Source organism: Leptonychotes weddellii, chromosome 3 (assembly GCF_054177405.1).
Source record: "Leptonychotes weddellii isolate Sample4059 chromosome 3, ASM5417740v2, whole genome shotgun sequence".
Taxonomy (NCBI): Eukaryota; Metazoa; Chordata; class Mammalia; order Carnivora; family Phocidae; genus Leptonychotes; species Leptonychotes weddellii.
Genome location: NC_138371.1, coordinates 29,548,647 through 29,559,995, shown reverse-complemented (window position 1 = coordinate 29,559,995; position 11,349 = coordinate 29,548,647). Strand labels below are relative to the sequence as shown.

Sequence of the window (11,349 nt, the reverse complement as noted above, 5' to 3'; positions counted from 1 at the left end):
GGAGGGTTCCACCCCCCGCTTAGCCACCAGAGTGACATTCCTCAGCGGAGCAGACTTTTAAAAGTTCCGATTTTGTGCTCCGTGGTTCTATCACTTGCCAGAGGTGGCCGACGGAGGCCCCTCCCCCACCGTCTATCCTCCCGAATATCGCCTCAGATTCACTTCTCCGCACGTCCTACCTTCCAGAAAGTGGTCGCTTTTCTGATGAGAGAGTTGTTGCTATTCTTTTCTTTGATCTCCTGTTGAGTTTGTAGGTGTTCAGAATGGTTTGATCCCTATCCAGCTGAATTCCTGAGAGGAGACGAAATCGAGGTCTCCTACTCCTCCGCCATCTTGCTCCGCCTCCCCCCGTATTTCTAATTCTTACCTGCCTTTTGAACTTTACACTGTTTCTAATTGCGTGTCTGTCTGTTGGCTTACCTCTTCCACAGAGGCTTCCATATAAAATTTCTGAAACTGAATTCATTATCTTTTCTCATTTGTCTACTCCTCACCCTAGACTCTGCTTTTCTTGTATCTTGGGTTGTAGTTTTATTTTCTCCATCTTTTAGTTACTCAGAATCATTAATATTAGCCATGAGTCTATCCTCATCCCTCCTAATCCCCTACACATAATAGCTTTTTAGGTACAATGTCCTCTTAATTCTCCCTTACATATCTTTTGAATGTTTTTCCTTATTCTCATTCCCTTTGCTGTTGCCGTGGCTTAGCTTGGTGCTACCTTTTCCCAAACTTAACATAGTTTCCCAGCTGGCCTCTTTGCCTGATGTGTTTCCCATCCTCATTTTATTCACCAGTCTTTCTTGAAAAAAAAGAAAGAAAAGATTTTATTTATTTATTTGAGAGAAAGAGAGTGTGCGAGCAGGGGGAGGGGCAGAGGGAGAGGGAGAAGCAGACTCCCTGCTGAGCAGGGACTCCAATGCGGGACTCCATCCCAGGACCGTGGGATCATGACCTGAGCCGAAGGCAGATGCTTAACCAGCTGAGCCACCCAGGCTCCCCTTATTCACCACACTCTTAATGGAGTAGTGTCATTCATCTACATAAAGTCTGTTTTCTATTTGTATCAGATTATCTAGATTCCTTATTTTCAGTTTTCATTGCATATTCTCATGTGCTTTTTTTTTTTTTTTTTTTTTTATTATTCTCATGTGCTTTAATTAAGTTTTGCCATATGAAATAAATTAGACCACATGAAGAAACATGTTCAGTAAAAATAGTTACTTGTTCTAGGAAAAGTGTGAGCCAGTACTTCTTAGGTATAGACAAAGGTGTGATCAAAGCAGATTTACATAGAAAAATGCAACTGTACATTACGTTGATTTATTTTTTTATGTCTAAGCAATGAAACCATTTGAGAAACAAGGGAGGATGTGTCATCTTTATAATGTCTTGATACTTAGGGTTTTTTTGTTTTCTTCTTTTTTATTAGAGAGGGAGAGATGGAGGGGCAGAGGAAGAGAGAGAATCTTAACCAGGCTTCACACCCAGCACAGAGCCTGACTCAGGGCTCGACCTCACAACCCTGAGATCATGACCTGAGCTGAAACCAAGAGTCAGACATTTAACTGAAATAGCCACCCAGGCACCCTTATAATGTTTTGTTATTTGGTATGAATTATTTTTATTTCCCACAACTGAAATATCTTTATTCATAGTTACATATGTAAATTTTTCCCAGTCCTACCTATAAATTATGCAGTTATTTTTATTACTATTCTTATGTCACTCAGGTAATTGAGGGGTGAATGTATAATAATGATAGCTGCCATTTATTTTATACTTACTGTGATGTGATGTATCTCCATTTCACAGTTAAGAAAACAGATGCAGAGGGGTCACCTGGTTAATAAATGGCTGAACAGAATTCGAGTATAAGTTTACCACTTCACAGCCTTTGTTCTTCCCATTACACTAGCCCTGCCTTCTTACGAAATGTATAGTTTATAAAATGCATTACATTTATTGTGTATATTTGTATCCAGAATTACTTCTTAAATTTCATGTGCTCCAGAAAAAAAGAAACTTCAGCTCTTGGGTTATGTATTCTCTTCCAATTAAAGATAATTTGTTATCTTCTTTCTTAATATTTCTTTAGTACAAATACAAAGTAAAAATAGTTCTATTAAATTAATACAGTGAGAATAATTCTTTCTATAACTTTTTGGCATGCTTTAGAATTAAATTAGATTAAAGAGATTACTTGGCCCATTTTTAAATATAAATAATACCATCATTAAAATAGATAACATATTTTTAAAACATTTATTCCTTTTATTATACATGTAATAGTTTTTAAGATCACAAACAACCTAGATTATTTTAAATCATGTATAAAAACTTTTCTGTAGTGAGGAGCAGAGGGAGAGAGAGAGAATCCCAAGCACACTCCCCTCTGAGCACAGAGCCCTACACAGTGCTCAATCCCACAACCCCACCTGAGCCGAAAACAAGAGTCAGATGAAAAACCAACTTAGTCACTCAGGGGCCCAGTAAATTGCTTTTTTATCTTAGAAAACTTTATGTCCTTCTTAGTTTTTTTCCAGTTTTATTAAGATATAATTGACATACAATACTGTGTAAGGTGTAGAGCATAATGACTTGAGATATGCACATATTGTAAAATGATTACAGTAATGTACAGTTAACCATCACATCATACAGTTACAAAATTTTTTTTCCCTTATGATGAGAACTTTTAGGATCTACTCTCTGAGCAACTTTCAAATATGCCATATAGCATTGTTAACTAGTCACCATGCACATTACATCCCCAATACCTCCCTTATCTTACACCTGGATGTTTATACCTTTTGACTCCCTTCACCCAATTCCCCTACCCTTCTCCTTTACTTAAAATACACATTATGATGATGATGATGATGTAATTAACAGTCAGAAATTACAGAAGGACTGTAATGAGGTTTTTTTTTACTGTGTTTAAAAGATATTTTGTATTTATTTAAACAGGCATCCAACACTCACAGCCTTCCAGTGATTCATTGCTTTTGGAAGTAGTGAAACAAGTAAAAGTTAGCAATATGGAGGAGGATAAATTAGACCTTCCTGAAGAAGACTTAACAGCCAGAGGAAATATGTATGTATAAGTATTTGAAAGAATTAAAAATTATTTTGTTCTGAAAAATGGGGTTATAAAATTGTGGAAGGTATTTGCTTATAATCTTAAGTACATTGACCTTTGAATAATAAAGGTTTGAACTGCATGGGCCCACTTATTTACACTTTTTTTCAGTAAATACAGTATAGTACTGTAAATGTATATTCTCTTCTGAATAATTTTCTTAAAAATATTTTCTCTAGGTTACTTTAAGAATACAATATATATTAATTGACTGTGTATATTATTGGTAAGGCTTCTGGTCAATGATAGGCTATTAATAGTTAAATTTTTAGGGAGTCAGATTTATTCATGGATTTTTGACCACACAGGGTTCAGTGCCACTAACCCCTGCATTATTCAAGGGTCAACTCTATTTCCAGAATCCATTTGTTACTGCTGTATCAGTTGTTAGGTGTCTATCAGTATTAACAGAAAATATATTGATTTCCTTATCTCTCTTTTTTTGTTATTATTGTCATCAATATAGGCTTTCATATGTTTTAACCCCAACAATATAGTTTATTTTTTTATTATATTTTTAAAATTTAAATTCAATTAATTAACATATAGTGTAGTATTAGTTTCAAAGGTAGAGTTCAGAGATCCATCAGTGTTATATACTACACAGTGCTCATTACATCATGTGCCCTCCTTAATTGCCCATCACCCAATTACATCATCCGCCCACTAACCTCCCCTCCAACACCCTCTGTTTGTTCCCTGTAGTTAAGAGTCTCTTAGGGTTTGCTTCCCTCTCTGTTTTTATCTTATTTTATTTTTCCTTCCCTTCCCCTGTGTTCATCTGCCTTGTTTCTTAAATTCCACATATGAGTGAAATCATACAGTATTTGTCTTTCCCTGACTGACTCATTTCACTTAGCATAATACCCTCTAGTTCCATCCATGTCGTTGCAAATGACATTTTTTTTTTTTTTTTTGATGGCTGAATGGTATTCCATTCTCTATATATACCACATCTTCTTTCTCCATTCATCAGTGTTTTGGGGGGTTTTTAAATTAATTTATTTTTATTTATTTATTTTTTTTGATGGCTGAGTGGTATTCCATTCTCTATATATACCACATCTTCTTTCTCCATTCATCAGTGTTTTGGGGGTTTTTTTAAATTAATTTATTTTTTTTTATTATGTTATGTTAGTTACCATACAGTACATCATTAGTTCCATCCAGTTGATGGACATCTGGGTTCTTTCCATAGTTTGGCTATTGTGGACATTGCTGCTATAAACATTGGGGTGTAGGTGCCCCTTTGGATCACTACATTTCTATCTTTGGGGTAAGTACCTAGTAGTGTAATTGCTGGGTTGTAGGTAGCTCCATTTTCAGCTTTTTGAGGAACCTCCATACCGTTTTCCACAGTGGCTGCACCAGTTTGCATTCCAACCAACAGTGTAGGAGGGTTCCTCTTTCTCCACATCTTTGCCAACATCTGTCATTTCCTGATGTAGCCATTCTGCCCGGTGTGAGGTGATACCTCATTGTGGTTTCGATTTGGATTTCTCTGATGCCAAGTGACGTTGAACACTTTTTCATGTGTCTTTTGGCCATTTGGATGTCTTCTTTGGAGAAATGTCTGTACTCCCCATTTCTTGATTGGATTATTCTTCGGGTGTTGAATTTGATAAATTCTTTGTAGGTTTTGGATACTAGCCCTTCATCTGATAAGAAATTTGCAAATATCTTTTCCCATTCTGTCTGTTGTCTTTTGGTTTTGTTTCCTTTGCTATGCAAAAGCTTTTTATCTTGATGAAGTCCCAATTTTCATTTTTGCCTTTGTTTCCCTTGCCTTTGGAGACCTGTCTAGCAAGAAGTTGCTGCGGCCAAGGTCACAGAGGTTGCTGCCTGTGTTCTCTATGAATCTGATGGATTCCTGTCTCACATTTAGATCTTTCTTCCATTTTGAATTTATTTTTGTGTGTGGTGTAAGAAAGTGGTCCAGTTTCATTCTTCTGCATGTGGCTGTCCTATTTTCCCAACACCATTTCTTGAAGAGACTGTCTTTTTTCCATTGGATATTCTTTCCTGCTTTGTCAAAGATGAGTTGACCATAGAGTTGAGGGTCCATTTCTGGGCTCTCTATTCTGTTCCATTGATCTTTGTGTCTGTTTTTGTGCCAGTACCGTACTATTTTGATGATTACAGCTGTGTAAAGGAGCTTGAAGTCCAGAATTGTGATGTCACCAGCTTTGCTTTTCTTTTTCAACATTCTTTTGGCTATTTGGGGTCTTTCTGGTTCCATACAAATTTTAGGATTATTTGTTCCATTTCTTTGAAAAAAGTTGATGGTGTTTTGGTAGGGATTGCTTTAAATGTGTAGATTGCTCTAGGTAGCATTGACATCTTCACAATATTTGTTCTTCCAATCCATGAGCATGGAACATTTTTCCACTTTGTGTTTTCCTCAGTTTCTTTCATGAGTATTATATAGTTTTCTGAGTACAGATTCTTTGCCTCTTTGGTTATATTTATTCCTGGGTATTTTGTGGTTTTGGGTGCAATTGTAAATGGGATTGACTCCTTAATTTCTCTTTCTTCTGTCTTTTTGTTGGTGTATAGAAATGCAACTGATTTCTGTGCATTGATTTTATATCCTGCCACTTACTGAATTCCTCCTGTATGAGTTCTAGCAATTTCGGGGTGGAGTCTTTGGGGTTTTCCACATAAAGTATCATACCATTAGCAAAAAGTGAGAGTTTGACTTCTTCTTTGCTGATTCAGATGCCTTTTATATCTTTTTGTTGTCTGAGTGCTGAGGCTAGGACTTCTAGTACCATGTTGAATAGCAGTGGTGATAGTGGACATCCCTGCCGTGTTCCTGACCTTAGGGGGAAAGCTCTCAGTTTTTCCCCATTGAGTATGATATTTGCTGTGGGTTTTCATAGATGGCTTTTATGATACTGAGGTATGTACCCTCTATCCCTACACTGTAAAGAGTTTTAATCAAGAATGGATGCTGTACTTTGTCAAATGCTTTTTCTGCATCTACTGAGCGGATCATATGGTTCTTATCCTTTCTTTTATTAATGTATTGTATCACATTGATTGATTTGTGGATGTTGAACCAACCTTGCAGCCCAGGAATAAATCCCTGTTGGTCATGGTGAATAATCCTTTTAATGTACTGTTGGATCCTATTGGCTAGTATTTTGGTGAGAATTTTTACAACCATGTTCTTCAGGGATATTGGTCTGTAGTTCTCTTTTTTGATGGGGTCTTTCTCTGGTTTTGGGATCAAAGTAATGCTGGCCTCATAAAATGAGTTTGGAAGTTTTCCTTCCATTTCTATTTTTTGGAACAGTTTCAGAAGAACAGGTATTAATTCTTCTTTAAATGTTTGGTAGAATTCCCCTGGGAAGACATTTGGCCCTGAGCTCTTGTTTGTTGGGAGATTTTTGATTACTTCCTCATTTCCTTAGTGGTCATGGGTCTGTTCAGATTTTCTATTTCTTCCTGGTTCAGTTTTGTTAGTTTATACATCTCTAGGAATGCATCCATTTCTTCCAGATTATCTAATTTGCTGGCATTATAGTTGCTTATATGTTCTTTTAACTGTATTTCTTTGGTGTTTGTTGTGATCTCTCCTCTTTCATTCATGATTTTATTTATTTGGGTTCTTTCTCTTTTCTTTTTGATACATCTGGCCAGGGGGTTATCAATCTTATTAATTTCAAAGTATTACTATATACTTTCCTCTTAGGACTGCCTTTGCTGCATCCCAAAGATTTTGAACAGTTGTGTTTTCATTTCCATTTGTTTCCATTAATTTTTTTAATTCTTCTTTAATTTCCTGGTTGACCCATTCATTCTTTAATATGGTGCTCTTTAGCCTCCATGTATTTGAGTTCTTTCCAACTTTCCTCTTGTGACTGAGTTCTAGTTTCAAAGCACTGTGATCCGAAAATATGCAGGGAATGATCCCAATCTTTTGGTACCAGTTGAGACCTGATTTGTGACCCAGGATGTGATTTTTTTCTGGAGAATGTTCCATGGGTACTAGAGAAGAATGGGTATCCTGTTGCTTTGGGATGGAATGTTCTGAATATATCTGTGAAGTTCCTCTGGTCCAGTGTTTCATTTAAAGCCTTTATTTCTGTGTTGATCTTTTGCTTAGATGATCTATCCATTTCAGTGAGGGGGTGTTAAAGTCCCCTACTATTATTGTCGATGTCTTTTTTTGTGAGGCTAGGACTTCTAATACTGTGTTGAATAACAGTGGTGATAGTGGACATCCCTGTCATGTTCCTAACCTTAGGAGAAAAGCTCTCAGTATTTCCCCATTGAGAATGATATTTACTGTGGGCTTTTTGCATATGGCTTTTATGATCTTGAGGTATGTTCCCTCTGTCCCTACACTGTGAAGAGTTTTAATCAAGAATGGATGCTGTACTTTGTCAAATGTTTTTTCTGCATCTATTGAAAGTATCATATGGTTCTTGTTCTTTCTTTTATTAATGTAACGTATCACATTGATTTGCAGATGTTGAACCACCCTTGCAACCCAGGAATAAATCCCACTTGGTTGTGGTGAATAATCCTTTTAATGTACTGTTGATCCTATTGGCTGGTGTCTTGTTGAGAATTCCTTGTTCATCAGGGATATTGGTTTGTAATTCTCCTTATTTGTTGGGGTCTCTGTCTGGCTTTGGCATCAAGATAATGGTGGCCTCATAGAAAGAGTTTGGAAGTTTCCTTCCATTTCTATTCTTTTGAAACAGTTCAGAGGAATAAATATTAATTTTTCTTAAATGTTTGGTAGGATTCCCCTAGGAAGCCATCTGGCCCTGGGCTCTTGTTTGTTGGGAGATTTTTGATTCCTTCTTCAGTTTCCTTGCTGGTTATGGGTCTGTTTAGGTTTTCTATTTCTTCCAATTTCAGTTTTGGTAGTTCATACATCTCTAGGAATGCATCCATTTCTTCCAGATTGTCTAATTTGTTGTCATATAATTGATCATAATCTCTTATAATTGTTTGTATTTTTTGGTGTTGGTTGTGATCTCTCCTCTTTCATTCATGATTTTATTTATTTGGGTCCTTTTTCTTTTCTTTTTGATAAGTCTGGCCAGGGGTTTATTGATCTTACTAATTCTTAACCACCTCCTAGTTTTGTTATCTGTTCTACTGTTCTTTTGGTTTCTGTTTCATTGATTTCTGCTTTAATTTTCATTAATTCTCTTCTCCTGCTGGGTTTAGGCTTTATTTGCTGTTCTTTCTCCAGCTCCTTTAGGTGTAGTGTTAGGTTGTGTATTTGAGACCTTTCTTGTTTCTTGAGAAAGGCTTGTATTTCCCTCTTAGGACTGCCTTTGCTGCATCCCAAAGATTTTGAACAGTTATGTTTTCATTTTCATTTGTTTCCATTAATTTTTAAAATTCTTTAATTGCCTGGTTGACCCATTCATTCTTTAGTAGGATGTTTTAACCTCCACGTATTTGAGCCCTTTCCAAATTTCCTCTTGTGATTGAATTGAAGTTTGACGGCATTGTGACCCAAAAATATATAGGAAATGATCCCAGTCTTTTGGCACTGGTTGAGACCTGTTTTGTGACCCAGGATGTGATCTATTCTGGAGAATGTTCCATGGGCACTAGAGAAGAATGTGTATTCTCTTGCATTAGGATGGAATGCTCTGAATATATTTGTGAAGTCCATCTCGTCCAGTGTGTCATTCAAAGCCCTTGTTTCTTTGTTGATCTTCTGCTTAGATGATCTGCCCATTGCAGTAAGTGGGGTGTTTAAGTCCCCTACTATTATTGTATTTATTTAATTTTGTTATTAATTGGCTTATATAATTGGCTGCTCCCATGTTAGGGGCATAAATATTTACAATTGTTAGATCTTCTTGTTGGATAGACCCTTTAATTATGATATAGTGTCCTTCGTCATCTCTTAGTACAGTCTTTGGTTTAAAATCTAATTTGTCTGATATAAGGAGTGCTTCCCCAGCTTTCTTTTGATGTTCATTAGCATGATAAATGGTTTTCCATCCCCTCATTTTCAGTCTGGGTTGGCTTTGGGTCTAAAATGAGTCTCTTGCAGACAGCATATTGATGGGTTTTGCTTTTTTATCCAGTATGATACCCTGTGTCTTTTGATTCGGGGCATTTAGCCCATTTACATTCAAAGTAACTGTTGAAAGATACGAATTTAGTGTTATTGTATTACCTATAAAGTCACTGTTTCTGGATATTGTCTGGTTCTGTGTTACTTTTGGGCTCTGTCTTTGCTTAAAGGATGCCCTTTAATATTTCTTGCAGGGCTGGTTTAGTGATCACAAGTTCTTTTAGTTTCTGTTTGTCCTGGAAGCTTTTTATCTCCTTCTGTTTTGAATGATAGTTTTGTTGGATAAAGTATTCTTGGCTGCATATTTTTCTCATTTAGCATCCTGAATATATCATGCCAGTCCTTTCTAGCCTGCCAGGTGTCTGTGTATAGGTCTGCTGCCAGTCTAATGTTTCTACCCTTGTAGGGTTTTTTTTTAAATTTTAATTTATTTGGGTTTGTCATTTATTAGTTTTTTTAATCATGTTCAATTAGCCACTGTATAGCACATCATTCATTAATTGTGTATATCACCCAGTGCTCTACCCTTGTAAGTTATGGACCTCTTGTCCCTAGCTCCTTTCAGGATTTTCTCTTTGTCTCTGAGTTTTGCAAGGTTCACTATTATATGTTGGAGTGTTGACCTATTTTTATTGATTTAGAGGGGTATTCTCTGTGCCTCCTGGACTTGAATGTCTGTTTCCTTCCCCAGATTAGGGAAGTTCTCAGCCATAATTTGTTCCAATATACCTTCTGCCCCTCCCCCGTCTTTTTCTGGAATCCCATTTATTCTAATATTGTTTCGCTCCTTGGTATTGCTTATCTCTCAAATTCTCCCCTCATGATCCAGTTGTTTTTTTTCTCAGCTTCTTTATTCTCCATCATTTTGTCTCCTATATCACTAAATCTCTCTTCTGCCTCATTTATCCTAGCAATTAAAGCTTCCATTTTTTATTGCATTTCATTAAGGGCCTTTTTGTTTTCGACTTGGTTAGAGTTTGGTTCTTTTATTTCTCCAGAAAGGGATTTTCTAGTGTCTTCTTTGCTTTTTTCAAGCCCAGCTAGTATCTTTATAATCATTATTCTGAAGTCTAGTTCCAACATCTCACTTATGTCCATACTGATTAGGTCCCTGGCAGTCAGTACTGCCTCTTGTTCTCTTTTTTGAGCTGAGTTTTTCCATCTTGTCATTCTTGCAGAAAGTGGTCACTTTTCTCTTTGTAAAATTGCCACAATTCTCTTTTTAGATCTCTGGTTGAGTTCAGAGGTGTTCAGAATGATTTAGTAGCTATCTAGTTGAATTCCTGGGACAAGACAAAAATTAAGTTCTCCTACTCCTCCGCCATCTTGGACTCTTTTCCCAACAATACAGTTTAATAGTTACTGTTTTATGCGTTTGTCTAAATTAGTTAAGGGAAGATAATTACCATACTTATATACTTTGTTTCTTTGTGAACATTCAGATTACATCTGGTGTCATCTCCTTTCAGCCTGAAGGACTTCTTTTGTTTTCTTATAAGGAAGGTCTGGTAGCCACAGATTCTCTCAGTCTTTGTTATCTTTGGAAGTCTTTGTTTTTGCTTTCATTTTGGATTCTTTTTAAAAAATAGAGTTCTGTTTTTTGAAAATTAAGATTCGTATAATATAAAATTTACTATGTTAAAGTGTACTGTTCCATGGGTTTTAGTATATTCACAGAGTGAACATTACCACTAATTCCAGAACATGTCCATCATTCTGAAAGGAAATCTTATGCTTTTTAGTAGTCACTCCCAATTTTCCCCTTTGTGCATCCCCTGGAAACCACTAATCTGCTTTCTGTCTTTATTGGGTTTGCCTGTTTTCTACATTTCATTTATTTCTTAAAATAGGTGGCCTTTTGTGTCCTCATTTCATTCAGGATAATGTTTCCAAGGTTCATTCATATACCACTTTTGTTTATTCATCAATTGATGGACATATAGTTATTTCTACTTTTTGGCTTTTATAAATAATACTTCATGAATATTCATGTACAAATCTTTGTGTCAACATATGTTTTCAGTTATATTGGGTATATACCTAGGAGTGAATTTGTTAGGCATATAGTAATTCTATGTTTATTTAAGGAATTATAAAATTGTTTTCACAATGACTACACCATTTAACATTCTGGGGTTTAAATTTTTCC

The 11,349-nt window shown here is 36.1% G+C and overlaps 1 protein-coding gene across 3 annotated transcripts in view; it reads left to right on the top strand.

Moving 5' to 3' along the window:
* Positions 1 to 11,349, top strand: part of NBEAL1 (neurobeachin like 1) — a 184,827-nt gene that overhangs the window by 113,883 nt on the left and 59,595 nt on the right. For all 3 annotated transcript variants that reach the window (XM_081815332.1, XM_081815331.1, XM_081815330.1), the window contains one exon: positions 2,971 to 3,097. In XM_081815332.1, the coding sequence (XP_081671458.1) occupies positions 2,971 to 3,097 (127 nt within the window). The remainder of the gene's footprint in view (positions 1 to 2,970; positions 3,098 to 11,349) is intronic.